The sequence below is a fragment of the Harmonia axyridis genome, chromosome 6 (genome assembly GCF_914767665.1).
Source record: "Harmonia axyridis chromosome 6, icHarAxyr1.1, whole genome shotgun sequence".
Classification (NCBI taxonomy): Eukaryota; Metazoa; Arthropoda; class Insecta; order Coleoptera; family Coccinellidae; genus Harmonia; species Harmonia axyridis.
In genome coordinates this window covers 1,305,281-1,325,395 of record NC_059506.1, presented here as the reverse complement: position 1 = coordinate 1,325,395, position 20,115 = coordinate 1,305,281, and the positions used below count along the sequence as shown (strand labels likewise).

The window sequence follows — 20,115 nt, the reverse complement described above, 5'->3', positions numbered from 1 at the left end:
CCTATCTCTTGTATTTTGAGTACCACAGAGTTTCAAATTTTAAGAACCACCTGGCAAGCTAAGTAATCAGTTTTCAAGTGGAAGGCTGCGATAACTCAAAATGCCCTTCTTTGAGTTCTCTCGTTGGCAACGATATGACATACGTTTTTTACTATAAATTGGAATTGGATCATTTGGATGCAACACTCCATATATTCTCTCCTTGTAGCTTCCTCATTTTTATTGTTCTCCATATAAAGCGAAAATATTTCATTTTTTTTCCGCTTCTATGTAGTGCATATTCGATGAATAGTTTTATTCAATGACAAACGTATGTTATATATCGTTGCCGACGAGATAACTCAAAAAAGGGCATTTCGAGTTATCGCAGCCTTCCAATTGAAAACAGATTACTTAGCTTGCCAGGTGGTTCTCAAAATTTGAAACTCTGTGGTACTCAGAATAAGAAAGATAGGCCAAACATATTATATTCGGAATCAGGGGACAAAGAGCTAGTGAAATAATAGAAAAATATACAGGGTGTTCCATTTGAAAAAATTAAGTATCTATCAATATGTTGCCCACTCTGTATATATTTCGTTTTGTGAAATCATTTTAAAAAACACTAGTCGATTTCGTGAAACTTTTGTAGAAAACATTTTTCTGTACCTCTTCTAGTAATAAAGTTATAGGGGGGGTCAAATTATGGTGAAAAACCCGGTACTCTTTAATATCACTTTTCATTACTCATTATCGGCTGGAGCTCAGGACAAGTTGTCAAAATGTTTTCTTAGTCCTCTGTTTCAAGTCAATGAATTATTCGTTAATTATTTCTTTCTCAGAAACGCTATCAAGTCACTCGCTCAAAGTCCGATAAAATTCATCATTGTCCTATAAAATTTTAGGTTCTCATTGGAACGATCTGCCTACAGGCGCTGCTATGGCCCGCGGTAACGTAGCCGTTCCACCTGGTATGCCTCAGCCGAGGATTTCGCTGCCCATGAGAAACGGCGGTTCCTGGGACGATGGTAGCAAGTGGGACGACCATCCCAAGTGGCAGAAACCAAAGATGCCAGTTGGGACTGGTCCTCTGTGGGACAATGAGCCCGATTGGAGTCACAAGATAGCCGGCCCTAACAAACAGCAGTTCACGAAGGAAATGGTGTGGAATTCTAAAGCATTTCGATGTTTGGTGGATATGGGATTTAAGGTAAATGATATATTTTTCTGGGTTTTATTCTGTTCTTTACGTATAAAGTGTCCCGAATTCGTTGCCTAGTGAGGGGATCTCAGAATTCCTTTGAGATAGAAAAAATGAATGGCACATTTTCTGGCTCGATTTTTGAGAGAATTCCATTGGTGAAAACCGCAACCTTGTACGTTCAACTGTTTTTTAGATATAAGGGAAAATTGGCGTGAAATGCAAAGTTAATAATAATAATCTTCATTTATCCACAACATACAATAAAGTAACATTATATCAAGAGATAAGCTCATTTTCAATGCTGTAGAAAGGAACTTGAGGCAGTAAAACTGATATAAGATCAAGTCCCGAAAAAAAAACAATTTAGAGAAAAAAACATGCAAATTAATGTCTCAGAACTCCTTTATTACTCATGCTATCAACATGAAACATAAACGTTCAACAGGCACTCTTTTAGTGGAATCCATTTGTTTTTTTTTTGTTTTTTTTTTTCAATTGATTTTGAAGTTACATATTATGGCATATATTTTACATAGGCGTACAACTTTGCTTCAGCCGTTTTTCCGAAATTCCAGACTTTATTGTAAAAAAACTGGTTATACATTCATGATTCAAAGTATTGTCCATCGCTGGCCACTACTTTCTCCCATTTTTCGGGCAGCGTGCGAATCCCGCGTTGAAAAAACTGGTCATCTTTTGAAGCGATCCACGAATCGATCCAATTTTTTACTTCTTTATAAGACCGGAAGTGCTGGCCAGCCAGGTCGTGTGCTATTGATCGAAACAAGTGGTAGTCCGAGGGAGCAACGTCGGGAGAATACGGCGGGTGTGGTAGGACTACCCATTTCAACGTTTTCAAGTATGTCTTGACCACTTTCACAACATGGGGTCCAGCATTGTCATGCTGTAAAATCACTTTATCATGTCTCTCGTTGTATGGCGGCCGTTTGTCTTTCAATGCTCGGCTCGAACGCATTAATTACGTCCGATAATGATCGCCTGTGATTGTTTCAGACGGTTTTGACAACTCATAATACACAACGCCAAGCTGGTTCCACCAAATACTGCGTATGACCTTGGGACCGTGAATATTCGGTTTAAACTTGGAAGCATGACCGAGATCTCCCCATGATTTTCTGCGCTTGGAATTATCGTAATGAACCCATTTTTCGTGTCCAGTCAGAATGCGATGCAGGAATCCCTTCCGTCTTGCCTTGCAAGCAGATCACAAGACAACAAACGCTGTTCAACATCTTTCGGCTTCAACTCGTACGGCACCCAATTTCCTTGATTTTGAATCATTCGTATAACTTTCAGGCGTTTTGAAATGGCTTGTTGCGTCGATCCCAATGGTCCTCCCAATTCTTGTTGCATTTGACATGAGTCTTGATCAAGTAATGCCTCCAATTCTTCATCTTCGAAAACCTCTCTTCCACCACTGATCTTCAACGTCAAAATCGCCGTTCTTGAATCGCTGAAAGCACTCTCGGCGCTTAATGTCACTAATAGCGAGCTCACCATATGTAATTGTGAGCATTCGATGAGCCTCAGTCGCATTTTCTTCATATTAAAGCAGAAAATGAAAACCTCCCACAAATGAATTTGTCTCGTAAGGCGACATGTTCAATCGAGAATAACTCAATGATGCAGACACTAATCGACTAATATTTCGATGGCGTTATGTTTACAAATACCTAGGCTTATTGTATGACATCTACGATCTATTTATTTCGACTACCAGTTACCGCTACAGCCATTTATTGCGAAACGGCGAAAGCAAAGTTGTATACCTAATGAAAAAATAAAAGAAAGTGATTTTATTCGTTTTTTTTTTTAATTTCAATCGAAATGTTTATAAATATTGCGCGAAATGGAATCCGCTCTAATCCATGCAAAAGCTAACACCTTCTGAAGTTACGGTTAGCGTTTCGGACGTGTATCCAGATTACATTTCTTGAAGCAATTTCAGTATTGTTGTTTATCAACATTTATCAATATCAAAATGTTGAAATATTCAAACGCAGATCTTTGGTGGCACCGTATATTTTAATTATCTGAAGAGTACAGATTATCATAGATAGGCACTTGGTTGATTTGCCGATTGAAACTGAAACTTCTGATAATTTTTGTAGTTTGATAGAAAATATGTATGTCATGTTATATATTTTTTATTTATTTGTTGAAGAAATTTTTGGAATGTTTTAGTTTCATTCACCAGTAATAAAGAAGATATGAAAAGTTTTCATTTCACGCCATTTTCCATTTTCTCTTGCACCTTGAAACAGTGGAATCGATAAGGTTGAGATTTTCACCAAATTAATTCTCTCAAAAATTGAGCCCAAAAATGTGCCATTTGCTTTCTTTTTTTCTAGCTCAAAAGCATTTCCTCACTAGACAACGAATATTGGACACCTGAAATATTTGGTTGAAAATAAATATTTCTTGATTCAAACATTACAAATAAATATCCGCCTTAGTCTTCGATGAATAACTGATTAAAGCGTGAAAAAAAAACTCTACTTGTACTTATATCCGTTTTCTGATATTTGTAGAAGGAGGACGTCGAAAATGCTTTGCGACTTCGCGATATGAACTTTGATGAAGCATTAGATATTTTGAGCCCGCTACGCAATCAAGAGGCCTGGCGACGTGCCGATGATGACCATTTCGATCATCAACAGTTTCCAGGCCAGGGAAGGTTTACTTCAGGACCATCGGGACAAATGTCCTTTCCTCCTGTAAGTGCTCAACTTTCAACGAAGAAATTCTTTTTTATCATTTACAATCACCACATTTTTTTGTCTGTTATTGGTGTGTTCACATAAAGGGTTTTCTAATAAGAGGTTTCATTGTAATATTAAAAAAAGTATATTTTGAGAGAAATCAATGGACGACAGTGATTGCAGCACCATATTCTTTTCATGAAATTTTCCATCGCACATTTGTGGCTGTATGTCCTAGATAACTTCACCAATTCCATCTTCAAGGTCTTGAATCGATTGTGGAGCGTTGACATAGACTTTTTTCACGGGACTCCAAAGAAAAAAAGTCCAAAAGTGACTAATTGTGGTCACTTCTCTGAGAAATCACTCTGCTAAGAAACTTATTGCAAAATTACGATTGTTTCGTCGCTTCGTACTGAATAAGTTACAATCTCACCACCATCTCAACTTTGATTCTTCACATCACTAGCTTGTTCCAACTATAGTGACTTAATTAAACAAAGTGGTAACAATTCGTTCAAATTGAGCTCAAAAATGGCGAATTAGGACATAGAGTCATAAAACTTAAGAATACAATTAACTGAACTGACACACATCAACACGGGCGTAGCCAGGTTTCAGTTTCGGGGGGGGTTTTACATATTATAAAAAAAATCTTATGTTTTCCTTTTTAAATATATCAACTTTAAAAGAGCCAACCCATTCAGTCTATTTTCACTAGTTTTATTTTTCAAGTATGTTTTGAGAAAAAAAGCATTTTCAAAATCACTTTTTGAAATTTAGTTTATTTCTTCACATCGATTCCTATAAATATATTTAGGAAAAAAATACCGTCGTAGTATTTATACAACAGAGTACTCAAATTCAAATTAATCAGTAGAAAGTTTATATGCAAAAAACCGGTAAAAAATGATAGTTATCTTCTTTTTTGCATTTTTTTCAATGTTTTATCATGAAATTTTGGTGGCAAACTTCAGCTTTGAATTCTGTACCCCAGAAACAGAGATAATAAATCGAAGAAATTAAAACTACCCCATCAACTGAGTTTCAGCAGAGATAGATATAATACGCCAATTTTGAACTATCGTTTGAGCCAGGTTTTTCGGACAAAAAACTTTATGGAAGAAAACGTCAGAAGATTAAATTTTTTTTGTATTTTTTTTTTAATGTTCCGTCACAGAATTTTTGTGCTCAATCTCAGATTCGGATTCAGAACCCAAAAAAATAAAGGGTGTTTTTTTTAGAGCTATAGAACTTTAAATTGCAATAAAACAACGATGGATTATTCGATTGATATGAATTTTATTTATCCGCAAGATAATCTTGTGGCATTACATTCTAAATATGATTTCTGGCATATGACCGCCACGGCTGGCTCGAATGTAGTCCAATCTGGACGTCCAATTTTCGATGACTTTTCCAACATTTGTGGCCGTATATCGGCAATAACACGGCGAATGTTGTCTTCCAAATGGTCAAGGGTTTGTGGCTTATCCGCATAGACCAATGACTTTACATAGCCCCACAGAAAGTAGTCTAGCGGTGTTAAATCACAAGATCTTGGAGGCCAATTGGTCCAAAACGTGAAATTAGGCGGTCACCAAACGTGTCTTCCAATAAATCGATTGTGGCACGAGCTGTATGACATGTTGCGCCGTCTTGTTGGAACCACTGCTCCTGGACATCATGGTTGTTCAATTCAGGAATGAAAAAGTTAGTAATCATGGCTCTATACCGATCACCATTGACTGTAACGTTCTGGCCATCATCGTTTTTGAAGAAGTACGGACCAATGATTCCACCAGCCCATAAAGCGCACCAAACGGTCAGTTTTTCTGGATGTAACGCTGTTTCGACATACACTTGAGGATTAGCTTCACTCCAAATGCGGCAGTTTTGTTTGTTGACGTAGCCATTCAACCAGAAGTGCGCTTCATCGCTAATGGAATTAGTGCGCGATACATATTCCGCACAGAACCATTATTTTCGAAATGAAATTGCACTATTTTCAAGCGTTGTTCAGGCGTCAGTCTATTCATGATGAATTGCCAAACCGAACTGAGAATAAATCACTTGACAGCTGTTAAATCGGTCGCCATCTTGAAGAGTAATGCCAACTTAAAGTTATATACCTCGAAAAAAAAACACCTGTTACATACGATCGAAAAAATCAAACTAACCCATAACTTTTCTTTGAGGGGCACATGTAAGCACAAATTGACTGGATTACGTAGAGGTAATTTAATTCAAATTCCACATTACAAATTAATTGAACTGAGAGTGATAATTTCATTCACTTTTTACAAATTCCATTAAAAAATATTTTCGAGATTTTGAAAAAAAAAAGTTTTTTTGACATCTTTAACATTTCGGGGGGGGGTTTGAACCCCCAAAACCCCCCCCCTGGCTACGCCCGTGCACATCAAAATTATTGGGCCTGATAATATGTATTTGAATGTATATAGAAGAAATTCATTTAACTGAAGAATACTACAGTGACTGAATAAAACGGGCCTTACATTTCGAAAAATCCAAAACTCAGGTAAATGGAGAATGTAAACAAAAAACCGCCATATTTAGGCTCAGCCAATACGCTCTATTAGTGATGACGTCACACACCGCCATTTTAGTTCTCCTGTTGGTGTTCGGAATCCAAACAAACAAATTGTCATTCAAATTAGTACGTTGTCGTTGAAGAAATTGGCTTATTTCCATAAATAAGAGTGTTTGAGGAACGATTTCAGTATTAATTGATAGACAGAAGGAACGAGATTAATGCCAGTAAGTTCGAACTTGAAGTTCAACTAATAAAGACGGCTTTTTACAAAATCTGGGGAATGATACAGGATTCAAACTTACTGATATTAACCTCGTTCCTTCTGTCTATCAATTAATACTGAAATCGTTCCTCAAATACTCTTATTTATGAAAATAAGCCAATTCCTTCAAAGACACCGTACTAATTTGAATGACAATTTATTTGTTTGGATTCCGAACACTGACAGGAGAACCAAAAATGGCGGTGTGTGACGTCACACTAATAGAGGATATCGAAAACGAGACCACACTTGTCGCCACTGTGGTTTATTTAGTCACTGTAGTTCCAACAGCTCAAATTTTTCCAATAGTTCCACTGTTTCCGGACGAGGAGGTGCTTTATGACGGCACCAAAGTCCTTTAGTTTTGTGAGTTATGACTGCAAAATTTCCACCATTTTTGTAGAGAATTTTAACAATTTCAGTGCGATTTTGAAGAGTTACATTTCAAGTAATGGCTTAGTAACTACAGATGACAATTTAGGAAGTGACAGCTGTCCAGATAGCGGCTATCCAAAATTGAAACCTCTCATTGGAAAATTCTATATATTATGGCAGCACTGCTGAATGTTTTGGAAACTTTGTGATGTTGATTTTCTTTATTTCAAAGGATAGTTTGTTGTGTGATTATAATTATTGACACCGTAGTCAGAGTTCATCACAGATACCTGGTATTTTGTACTTGAAAAGCCATCTTTAACATTTTTTAAATGCACATTAAATGATGATGTAGACGTGTGATACAAAGTATAAAAATTCTTACACAACTAGTTATCATTTCTTATTCAAACCAGTTTTTCACATAGCTAAGTGACATATGTCGACCAAATTTTTTTTTTTATTTCACAGCAGCATTTTATATTAGTTCACATAACACTAACCAATAGTTGTCAAGTAATATGGCTTCGAAAGACAAACACACCAGCAGCATCAAATTGATCATCAGTTATGAATGCCTCAAACGGAAATTCGCCTATTTAAATTCATTCGAAATTTTGTTCTAGAATATAATTATTGGAATACGTTAGTGTTTTTGCACGATTTTGTTTACATTTTTTTTTTAAGAATTCGGCAAAACCTTATTTTTTGGACACATTGTTATACTTATTCTTGATTCTTGCTTATATTTTAATGCCTGGTTTACGTGAGACGAGCACTCGGTAGATTATTCAGATCTAATCACTTGATACTCTGCCAAAGGTATGTGCAAGTAAGTGAATAGAATCCCTTTTTTTGTTTCAACACATGGGTACACCTTGACAGATGTGCCCATCTGATTTGCGTGTGGTGAGTAGTTTGATGATTAGTGTTAGGCCCAGCCTATATTAGGTAAGCTGAAAAGTTCGTGAAATATAGGTGGCGCTCATAGTATTAAACCCATATAAGTTTAAGATAGGCTTAACCTTTAAAATATTCGTGTATAAATTCGACAGCTTTTGGAATGAGGGCTATTTTGAGCCTAAAGACAAATCTTACCATAAAAATGGTATCGAAAAATTGTGTTAAACCAAATTTTGTCCAAAAATGTGTAAATCTCATACCGGGTCAGAGATTTACAGCCAAGTATCAGAAGCAGTTTCTCGGCCGAGTGCTCCTCCCGTGAAAACAAGGCATAACGGTCATCATTTGTAAATATTAACATGATTTTTCTCGAAATTTCCAGAGCAACAATTCTTCCAATATGCTTAGCAATATGAATAACACAGGCGGAGCTAACAATAGCCTAATCAATAATATATCACCTGCCGTTGTGCAGAAAATGCTGACGCAGGGAGCTAATGCACAAGTATTTGGCGCTGGAAATGGATCTGGCAGAGGAAATATGCCCCATCAGACGCAACCATCAACTCAACAACTCCGTATGTTGGTACAACAAATACAAATGGCTGTACAGGCCGGTTACCTCAATCACCAGGTATGTACCAAATACTGATTTATACCGGGTAGCCCACCGCAGAAGCGGATCTCATTTTGAGGATGTAAATGAAGATATTTTGAAATAGTATATTCTAAAACAAGTTGCAGAATGGGCTCCTATTCCAACACGAATGCGAAATTCGAAAACGAGCGCCGAAGGAGCGAATTTTCGAACGCAAGAGTATTGGAATTGCCTTCTGCAACGAGTATTAGACGATATTTTCTCTATTTCAGTCAAGTTTCGTGAAATATTGTCGAAATTCAATGAGAAATTCAGATTATATATCCTAGTGACTTTTTTATTGTATCTTGGCAGTTGGTGTGACTGTTACGAAAATTGACAGATTACGGAATTTCAATATGAATCGTATGTTTCGAATTTAGACATAATTTACAATTACCCATTAAATTCGTGAATTATGTCTGACGAAATCGATTTAACACTACCAGAATTAAGAGAATTTGCAAATAATGTAGCAAATTATTTCACTATATCCCCAAATTATATTATATTGACAATTATTGACGTTTGTCGAAATTTGATAGGATTGGAAGTCAGCATAGGCAACCACACGAAAAATATATCTGAAAACGATGCTGTAATGAGTTCATTACAGCATTGTTTTTAGAACTGTAATGGACTCATTATGATACAGAAATAGAGAAAATCTTTTCTCTATTTCAGTATCGTAATGAGTTCATTACAGTACTAAAAACAGTGCTGTAATGAACTCATTACAGCATCGTTTTCAGATATATTATTCGTTTCGTGGTAGTCTATACTGACTTCCAATCATATCAAATTTCAATAATTGTCAATATAATATAATTTGGATATAGTGAAATGATTTGCAACATTATTCGCAAATTCTCTTAATTCTGGTGGTGTTGAATCGATTTCGTCAGACATAATTCACGAATTTAATGCGTAATTGTAAATTATTTCAAAATTCGAAACGTACGATTCATATTCAAATTCCGTAATCTATCAATTTTCCTAACAGTCACACCAACTGCCAAGATACAATACAAAAGTCACTAGGACATATAATTTGAATTTTTCATTGAACTTCGACAATATTTCACAAAAATTGACTGAAATAGAGAAAATATCGTCTAATACTCGTTGCAGAAAGCAATTCCAACATTGATGCGTTCGAAAAAAAAAAATGTGTGGGCCACCATTAATTTATCTTATTGTGATTAATTACTGGTTCTGATAAAAATAGTTTTCTTTTCAGATTCTCAATCAACCCTTGGCACCGCAAACTTTGGTTTTATTGAATCAATTACTGCAACAGATCAAGGCCCTTCAACAGTTGTCAAACCAGCAACAAATTGCAACTCAATCTTGTATGAAGGGACAACAAAACAACACTATATTACAGTGCTCTGTACTCATTACGAAAACGAAGCAACAAATTACCAATTTACAGGTGACTTCACTTTTTAATCTCACTCATTTATTCATTTTATTTGGATTAACCCCCCTAGCTCAATAAACACAAGTTAATTCATTGAAATGAATCGAATATTCATTTCTGGTTAAATTTAGTTCGTTCATTTTTGGAATCTTAAACATGATGATGATAAAGGGTTATCCATTTTGTGGTTCTGAAAGTAAACGTAAATAAAATACTTCCTTCCATTCAGAATATCTGCTTGGACATTGCTATTGGTCTGGAATATAAAGGGTGTTTTTTTAGAGCTATAGAACTTTAAATTGCAATAAAACAACGATGGATTATTCGATTGACATGAATTTTATTTATCCGCAAGATAATCTTGTGGCATTACATTTTAAATATGATTTCTGGCATATGACCGCCACGGCTGGCTCGGATGTAGTCCAATCTGAACGTCCAATTTTCGATGACTTTTTTCAACATTTGTGGCCGTATATCGGCAATAACACGGCGAATGTTGTCTTCCAAATGGTCAAGGGTTTGTGGCTTATCCGCATAGACCAATGACTTTACATAGCTTCACAGAAAATAGTCTAGCGGTGTTAAATCACAAGATCTTGGAGGCCAATTCACAGGTCCAAAACGTGAAATTAGGCGGTCACCAGACGTGTCTTTCAATAAATCGATTGTGGCACGAGCTGTGTGACATGTTGCGCCGTCTTGTTGGAACCACAGCTCCTGGACATCATGGTTGTTCAATTCAGGAATGAAAAAGTTAGTAATCATGGCTCTATACCGATCACCATTGACTGTAACGTTCTGACCATCATCGTTTTTGAAGAAGTACGGACCAATGATTCCACCAGCCCATAAAGCGCACCAAACAGTCAGTTTTTCTGGATGTAACGGTGTTTCGACATACACTTGAGGATTAGCTTCACTCCAAATACGGCAGTTTTGTTTGTTGACGTATCCATTCAAACAGAAGTGCGCATCACTAAACAAAAAAAAATGGACGTAGTGCGCGATACGTATTCCGCACAGAACCATTATTTTCGAAATAAAATTGCACTATTTGCAAGCTTTGTTCAGGCGTGAGTCTATTCGTGATGAATTGCCAAACCAAACTGAGAACAAATCACTTGACAGCTGTTAAATCGGTCGCCATCTTGAACAGTAATGCCAACTTAAAGTTATATACCTCGAAAAAAAAAACACCCGTTATAAGTATTGCAGCGTTTTTGAGTTACATACTTATTTTTTTGAAGTCATAATATCAGTCTAAGTTTACGATGTTAATTACCATCTGTGATTTATCAGAACCAAATAGCTGCCCAACAAGCCATTTACGTGAAGCAACAACATCAGAGTTTGACCGGCGGGCCCAATGACTTCCTGAAGAACACGTCGATGCACGATTCCATAAATTCGATGCAAACGAATTTCGCTGAATTGGGAATTAAGGATCCTCAACTCGTAAGTTATTTATGATTCATTAAGGTTCAAATGTCTCGGAAGAGTTGATCATTTGGTATCGAACTTCAAACAATTATTTCTTGCAGTCACAACAACAATCAAGACTGAACCAGTGGATTAAACCAGATAAAGAGGAAGGGGGAGAATTTAGTCGCGCTCCTGGATCCTCATTGGCTACTTCTCCAAACATGAATCCATTGGGACTCACCCAACCTGATGGGTAAGTTTTTCCTTGAAGATAGGCAAACGCGGTAGACTAGAGATGAGCGATACCGTGATTCTTAGATCACGTTGTGAAACGTGAACATTACTTTATGATATCAGTGAAATTAAAGCGTGACGTGATCACTGTTTAGGTTGCTGGTTATTAATATTTGTATGAATCACCCAAACCTTAGTTCGTTTATCTTTGCATCTCGAATTGGTCACTCTTATCATTCACAGCAAAGCAAAATTAATGAAAAATTATTATGAAAACATCAATTTTTCTTACATTTTCAACTCTTTTCCTTATTTCAGATTTAGTTAGGAACGTAACAGAAGGATATCGATTTTTCAAATGTTTCCTCAAATTTGAAGAGGTGGTTTTAAAAGATAATTGCAAATAAATTACAAGTAGCATAATTTACATCAACTTCTGTGAAGAAAGTCCAAAGATTGCTGGTCTTTCGCCTATTATTATTATGTCTCTCTGACGTGTTTTCGTTTATTTTTTATAATACAGAGTACCATTTATTGCTTCGGTCGGCAAATTTAATATAGAAAGAATTTCTTTGGGGTTGTTTATCAAAGATAAGCATAAAATTAGAATTTCATTTCCACCTCCAATTATGCAGTAATTCAGTGATTATTATTTGTTTGTAGCAAGTATTTATTGTTTAACAAGTCCTACATAAATACTTCCTAAATCAGGCGAATTTGCCTACGGATGCTGGGATTGTCATAAAAATATGCAATTATGTTAGTCGAAAAAGGTTCCGAAGCAATAAAAACATCAGGCTGCCTTCATAATTTACGATTGCAACGGACGATGATATGCCCTGAAAAGATCTGTGAAATGTTCAAACTGTGATCCCGTCACGCTCTGTATTCGTTTTTCGGAACCGTGACTACCTGATATCAGTGATTAAATCACAGTTCGTGAAATATCGCTCATCTCTACCTTCCCTGTATTTTATCTTTTTTATTAGGTAGCAAATATTAATATCTTCGAAATATTCGCTACCAAATGAGAAAATGAAATATAATGTAATAAGGTGCGCCATTTAGAATAAGTCCAATATTAAAGTTTGAATAAATAATCAATAAATCGTCTCTTTTTGAACACAGAAGAGTTCCCCATGATAATCAAAAAGTCAGTACTTACTTCCGTTCTTCTATTCGAGACCGGCGAGAGTAATTTTGGTACAAAGAATTTTTCGGCGCCCCTGCTGAAAAAGCATCAATAACAACATTGTCAGTTTGGAGATTTTTATTGACAAACGCAGCAGAGCGAAACAACCTTATGTTGTTTTTAAGAATCAAGGATGAAATAATATGAAAAGGTGACAGCAATCTAGGCCGAATTGCCACCCCTCAAATAAAGGCGCTTGAAGCGATCGCTTCACCGTTTCACCCTTAACGCCGGCCCTGCTTCAAGTCTTCACTTAAAAATCTAAAATAAAGTCAGTAATTTTGAGGTTATTGGGTTTTCCAATTCATGAAAAATCGAAATATCTCAAAAATGGTAAGTTTTGAGCATATGAAAATTCGAACAAACTTGAGTTCATTTATTGCCTCCAATCTGAAAATTCAATAAAAACAGTATGTTCCATAAGGGAAAACATATGTTTGTTTAGTTATTTACACTTTTTTATTACCAAACAATTTGAGAATGTAGCTCTAATGAAGCCTAATGATAATGTCGAAAGAAAACCCTGTATGTTTTAAATTATTGAGTGTTGCGTTAATTTCTCGGAAACATTGTATACATTTGTAATTGTGTAATTTACCGAATAATTCCATTTATTGCAGACCATGGTCTAGTGGTCGTTCAGGTGACACTGGCTGGCCCGATCCAGCGGTTGTTGATGTGAACAGTGAAAAAGACTCTCAATGGCCTACTTCAGCACAGCCTTCCTTAACTGATCTTGTACCTGAATTCGAGCCTGGCAAGCCCTGGAAGGTAGTTATTGCCTGTTGTTGAATGTCGAAGATACGATGATTGAATTTTTCTATCCTCAATTTTAGGGCACGCAAATCAAATCAATCGAAGATGACCCCAGTATTACTCCCGGATCGGTGGTGCGTTCGCCATTGTCTATAGCAACAATCAAAGACAATGACTTGTTTAGTATGAATCCCAGCAAAAGTCCCCCAACGGGCGATATCGGAACTTTGAGTTCTTCAACATGGAGCTTCAACCCTCCTGCCTCAACTACCAGTGCATTTACTAGGTGAGTGTTTCCCGAATAATTTCAACATATCAATTTGTGAAAGGTCAAAAGATAATTTTGGGCATTTTTATGGAATTGAAAAATATTTTATTGTTTCGTTCTTTACTTGACAAAAGTTCATTTTGTAATTATGAATAAAAACAATATTTTCTTATGCTAATTTAATTCCCAATTATTGTTTAGTCATATCATTGTGAGTATTAGTAGATACAGATTTAACAGATGTTTGGGTATGTCTATTAAATAATTTAATAAAAATTATGTACAAAAACTGACAGGAGTATATAAGTTTTGAGATTCTCAGAGAACGTTCATTGAAGTAGTTCGGTTAAATTTTTTTTTCATTTGATAAAATTTGTTTTCTATTAATTTCTAAAGTTTCTCATAGGTTCAGTAAAGTTTTTATTTTCAATGTCGAAAATTTCAGGATTTTGATCAAAATCATATCCTGTATCTATGTGCAATTGCTTTTTTTTTATTAATGTAACATTTTTCGTGTCTTGATTCTTGCCTAGAATGATATTCTGTTTGGCCAACATGTGCATATGGACAAGTACCACAGCTTAACTTATATGCTCCTGATTGCTTGTTGTTATACAGGGTGATTCACCGGGATGTCCTATTAGACGTTCATGGAAAACTAATCATAATTTTAAGCTAAAAATTTGCATATTGGGGTTTGAGACAATAATCTTCCTCTTTAAAATATTTTCAGTTCTCTACAACTTCCGGTTATACCGGAAACAGTTTGCTACTTCCTTATTTCAAATGGCACACCCAGTATATTATTGCATCATTAGATAGCTTTTTTTATGCCAAACCTTGGGTGAAAATTCAACGGTTCATGAGTTATTGGGATTCTTATGAAAAAGAAGGTGGCGATGAGGACTCACATTTTTTTGAATATTTCAGCAGAAAAAGCTTTTCTCGAAAAAATTTTTTCTTTTTCGATTCCGCAAATACGTCATATTTTAAAACTGTTTTCGGCTTGGACCAAAAATGAACAGGGTGTTTAAATGAGGATCTTGAACTAGGACAACTCAAATTCATCAAAACTCAAAATTTTCAAATTAGAACCCATATTTTTTATTATTTCAGTCGATTCTACGTACAAAAATAGTGAGGGTTACCTAATCAAACCCTATAAAATGAATACTTTAAGAGTTATCGGAGAAGAACTTCAAATGAGAAAAAACCGCTATTTATAACTGTGTTAATAACTGTCTGTTACTTCCGGAAAACACAGAAAGAAACTAAAATTCGATGTTTGGATAACTAAATTTTACATTTCATGAATTTTAATTAATTTTTCGTTGGGATTGTTGTGAAATCCATAAACCAATACAATTTTCAATTACAAATAATTCATTACACTTCTTGATATGTCAAATTTAGTTATGAAAACATCGAATTTTAGTTTCTGTGTTTTTTGGAAATCGCAGACTACTCCACACAGTTATAAATTGCGGTTTTTCCTCATTTAAAGTTCTTCCTCAATAACTCTTAAAGTATTCATTTTAGGTATAGGGTTTGATTAAGTAACCCCCACTATTTTTGGACGTAGTATCGACTGAAATAATAAAAAATATAGGTTATAATTTGAAAATCATGAGTTTTGATGAATTTGAGTTGTCCAAGTTCATGATCCTCTTATAAACACCCTGTACATTTTTGGCCTAAATCGCAAACAGTCTTATAATACTACGTATTTGCGGAATCGAAAAAGAAAAAAAAAATTTTAGAAAAAGATCTTACTGCGGTAATATTAAAAAAATGTGAGTCCTGATCGCTACCATTTTTTTCATAAGAATCCCAATAACTCATGAACCGTTGAATTTTCACCCAAAGTTTGGCATATTGCCGAAATTGCCAAAAAAAAAAGCTATCTAATGATGCAATAATATACTGAGCGTGTCATTTGAAATAAGGAAGTAGTAGTCTGTTTCAGGTATAACCGGAAGTTGTAGAGATCTGAAAACATTTTAGGAAGAAAGATCATTATCTCAAACCCCAATATGCAAATTTTCAGCTCAAAATTATGATTACTTTACCATAAACGTCTATTAGGCCATCCCGGTGAATCACCCTATATTATTTGCACACATTTTCAGTATTTATAGACATGTCCAAATATCTGTAAATCAGTATTCAGTAATACTCACTTGAAGAAGTCGTGATACAACGAAATAAAAATAGCGGTTTTCATTCATAACTAAAAAAATAACGAGAATTCAAGTAGTTTCAGAGGAAATTGTTTATTATTGAGTTTCTTCAAAATCAAATCAGGTTCTTCAAATAAATCACGTTCAATGGATTGTATGCACTATTTTGTAATTTTTTTTCAGTCCCCAGAGCAAGTTAGCAAACAAAGGACTGGAGAATCCCACAACCGCAGTCACTTCAGAGTTGTGGGGAGCTCCTAAATCACGAGGCCCACCCCCGGGTCTTCCGTCAAAATCAGGATCTTTAGTCAATGGTTGGTCCAATACTATTGGCAGTGCTGCGCCATGGAATACAAATCAGCATAGACCTTCATCCCATTGGATAGCCACAAGTTCCCAGTGGCTTCTACTACGCAATCTCACTGCCCAGGTTTGTATTTCTTTCAATGAGTCGAACGCACCAATGTAAACCATATAAATTTCTATAACAAATGAAATCGCTTAATGTTTCTATTTTCAAAAATATGTAACATCATTTATAAAGTTTTTATCAAATTATAAAAATCGTCAAAAGTTTCAGTTTCTCACAGAAAATTAACCAATTTTCTATCTACAAGGCGTGTATTTAAAGTAAGGTCTCCATTTATTTTTTTTCACATTAAATAACATTTATTTACTAAGTTTTGTACATTGCTGTAAAGCTTGAAATCTAAGCTATTTTTCTACGTAATCGCCATTCACTTCGATGAGCTTCCTCATTCGTACGACAAACTTCTGTGTATCCCCTCGTCGAACCACGATCCCGCCGCCTCGCGCAAGAACGAAATGACCGCTTCATGAACTTCTTCATCGGTATTGCAGGTTATTCACCAAAATTGAATGAATACAGTCTCTACTGCACACATCTTGGAGTTTTTCGGCCAACTCATTGAGATTCAACCTGCGATCTTTCAGCACAAGCGCCTTAACTTTCCGCACTGTTTCTTCCTAGTGTGATGACCTGCCGCTGCGCTCCTCGTCGTGAACGTTTAGTCGGCCAGCAGAAAATTCTCTACACCATTTTCGAACGTTTTTCACGTCCATACATTTCTCTCCATACAATTCTTCCTATTGAGGATGAATTCCTATAGGTGGAGTTTTTTTTTTTGAGTGCAAAAACTTAATGACTGAACGTAACTCGCACCTGGCGGGAGCGACAACCGACACTTCCGTTGCAAATGGCTGCTACGTCAAGACTGAACGTCCTAATGAGCTCCACCAGGTGTCGACACCTGGTGGAGCTCATTAACTCCTAACAACAAATGTGGAATCCAACTTGCACAGAGCTACCAAACACATAAATGTTCGTGCAAAATCTTATGTATGTAGGCTTGGTTAATCGATCGTCTAGAGGTATGATTCGATTACCTGGCCTTTCGTCTTTTTCTCCGTGACTTTGTTGGATTTGTAATAATTAAACTCTTTTCAATTATTTACATCTATTTACAAAGCCACACTTATACAGTACAAACTCGGTATTGAGAAGATCCTAATTACGTCTTAATTACAAGTTTCTCACTACGGTACTGAATTTCGTCTTTAACTCTAGTTTAATTACTCGAAACGTCTTCGTCGTACTTCAAGTTTTCGGTCGTCTCGTCTTTGATTTGTTCGCGACTCGTCTTAATCTAGTCCGCGAACCGTCTTTACGTCGTACGTCTTAAGTTGACCGACCGAACTTGTTCTGTCTCCCGTCTGAGATTTGAGTTGAACTGTACCCGTCTTCGGCTTACTTTGAACTCTGCCGATTGGAACTACCCTGTCTCGAATATCGACCTCCCTTCTTTTCGTCTTGGCCACACCCTTCGGGGAAAGTACCATTTCCTAGTCCAATAAGAGCTTTGGCGTACCGCCCACAAAGATCTTCGCGGATTCCTGGAAATCGAATATTCTAGAAGGACTAGAACCTGATAAACAGATGTAACACATCTGGTACGACCGTGTTGTCTTCGAACCTTATCAACCCCCCAATAAATCTCTTCAAGATTTACAACTCTTGACATATTTTCGACACCTCGAAGAATAACACATCCTTTTTACATTATGTACAATAACAATTCGTTCCCTGTAAATCAATTGAAACTGTCATTCCCTCGACACTAAAAGAATCGAATAGGTCTCCAAGCATCCGGTTGACCATCTCAATTCGTTACAGGGAATAATAACTGGATCCTACATGTATGCTAGTCATACTTATACTTAAACATCTCTCGATTTACTGATATGTCACATGAGGATCTTAACCAATTGGTTTTCGCACAGCATCAATATTTTCTGGCGTATTTTGGACGACCTTCTTCAACTTAGTCCGTGAGCGAACTACGTCCACGTTTGAATTCAGTGCGCAAGCGATATACGGTGGCTTTAAATGGTGCCTCATCGCGAAAAGTTGAATTTAGTTAATAGATGCATTTTTCTTAAGTTAGACCACGTCGAAAGTCATAGTTTTCACGAGTTATATGAGGGTATCGGAGGTTTGAACTTAAGTCGTATCGGTTGCAATCCCTTCACTTTTACCACTAGTCTACCACTTGCTTCTGTAGACTAGTGGTGAGAGATACGAGTAAAGTTGAACCCCGGTACCCTCATACGAAATCGAAAAAATTATGGTGCGTACAAGTCCAGATAGACCAAGTTTGGCAAACGGTTTTTCTCAGAACCAAACAATCGGTCCTTCTCAGGACCAACACCCTGAAGACGACAGGCGAATGCTTGCCGAAACGTCAGAAACAACCAACCGCACAGATGATGGCAACAATCCAATAAACTATCTGACATATAGTCCATCATCAATATCAGGACAACAATCCACATGAATATTCAACTTTTCTTTATAGATTGATGGCTCCACTCTCAGAACTCTGTGCATGCAGCATGGACCATTATTAAGTTTCCACCTACATCTACACCAAGGTTTTGCACTTGCCAAATACTCATCTCGTGAGGAAGCGACAAAGGTAAGTGTTCATTCCTAACACTAAAGTTTCAAATTTGTGATTTCTGTATAAAGTAGAGAGGAGCGATACCGTGATTTCTAGATCACGTTGTGAAACGTGAACGTTACTTTATGATATCAGTGAAATTAAAGCGTGACGTGATCACTGTTTAGGTTGCTTATTATTAATATTTGTATGAATCACCCAAAACTTAGTTCGTTTTTCTTTGCAACTCGAATTGGTCACATCATTCAAAGCAAAATTAATGAAAAATTATTATGAAAACATCCATTTTTCTTACATTTTCAACTTTTTTCCTTATTTCAGATTTAGTTAGGAACGTAACAGAAGGATATCGATTTTTCAAATGTTTCCTCAAATTTGAAGAGGTGGTTTTGAAAAATAATTTCAACTTGCATAAATTACAAGTAGCATAATTTACATCAACTTTTGTAAAGAAAGCCCAAAGATTTCTGGTCTTTCGCCTGTTATTATTCTTTCGCCTACTATTATTATGTCTCTGACGTGTTTTCGTTTATTTTTTATAATACAGTACCATTTATTGCTTCGGTCGGCAACTTCAATATAGAAAGAATTTTTTTCGGGTTGTTTATCAAAGATAAGCATAAATTAGATTTATATTGCCACCACCAGTATTTATTGTTTAACTAGTCCTACCAAAATACTTCCTAAAGCAGGCGAAGTTGCCTACGATGCTGGGATTGTCATAAAAATATGCAATTATGTTAGTCAAAAGAGGTTCCGAAGCAATAAAAACATCAGGCTGCCTTCATAATTTACGATTGCAACGGACGATGATATGCCCTGAAAAGATCTGTGAAATGTTCAAACTGTGATCCCGTCACGCTCTATATTCGTTTTTCGGAACCGTGACTACCTGTGACATTCTGATATCAGTGATTAAATCACAGTTCGTGAAATATCGCTCTTCTCTAGTATAAAGCAGTAATTAATTTGCCATTATTTCGGGTTGAAATTGGATATTCCTCTGCTTATACTAT

The 20,115-nt window shown here is 36.1% G+C and overlaps 1 protein-coding gene across 10 annotated transcripts in view; it reads left to right on the top strand.

The window, feature by feature from the left end:
* The window catches only part of LOC123682809 (protein Gawky), a 61,696-nt gene that overhangs the window by 31,721 nt on the left and 9,860 nt on the right, over window positions 1-20,115 (top strand). For 5 of the 10 annotated variants that reach the window (XM_045621606.1, XM_045621611.1, XM_045621605.1 and 2 more), the window contains 10 exons: window positions 885-1,189; window positions 3,736-3,921; window positions 8,386-8,637; window positions 9,881-10,075; window positions 11,366-11,521; window positions 11,608-11,741; window positions 13,535-13,685; window positions 13,751-13,956; window positions 16,302-16,548; window positions 18,995-19,114. In XM_045621606.1, coding sequence (XP_045477562.1) covers window positions 885-1,189; window positions 3,736-3,921; window positions 8,386-8,637; window positions 9,881-10,075; window positions 11,366-11,521; window positions 11,608-11,741; window positions 13,535-13,685; window positions 13,751-13,956; window positions 16,302-16,548; window positions 18,995-19,114 — 1,952 coding nt within the window. The remainder of the gene's footprint in view (window positions 1-884; window positions 1,190-3,735; window positions 3,922-8,385; window positions 8,638-9,880; window positions 10,076-11,365; window positions 11,522-11,607; window positions 11,742-13,534; window positions 13,686-13,750; window positions 13,957-16,301; window positions 16,549-18,994; window positions 19,115-20,115) is intronic. The other 5 variants (XM_045621613.1, XM_045621615.1, XM_045621612.1 and 2 more) reach the window with 1 other exon arrangement.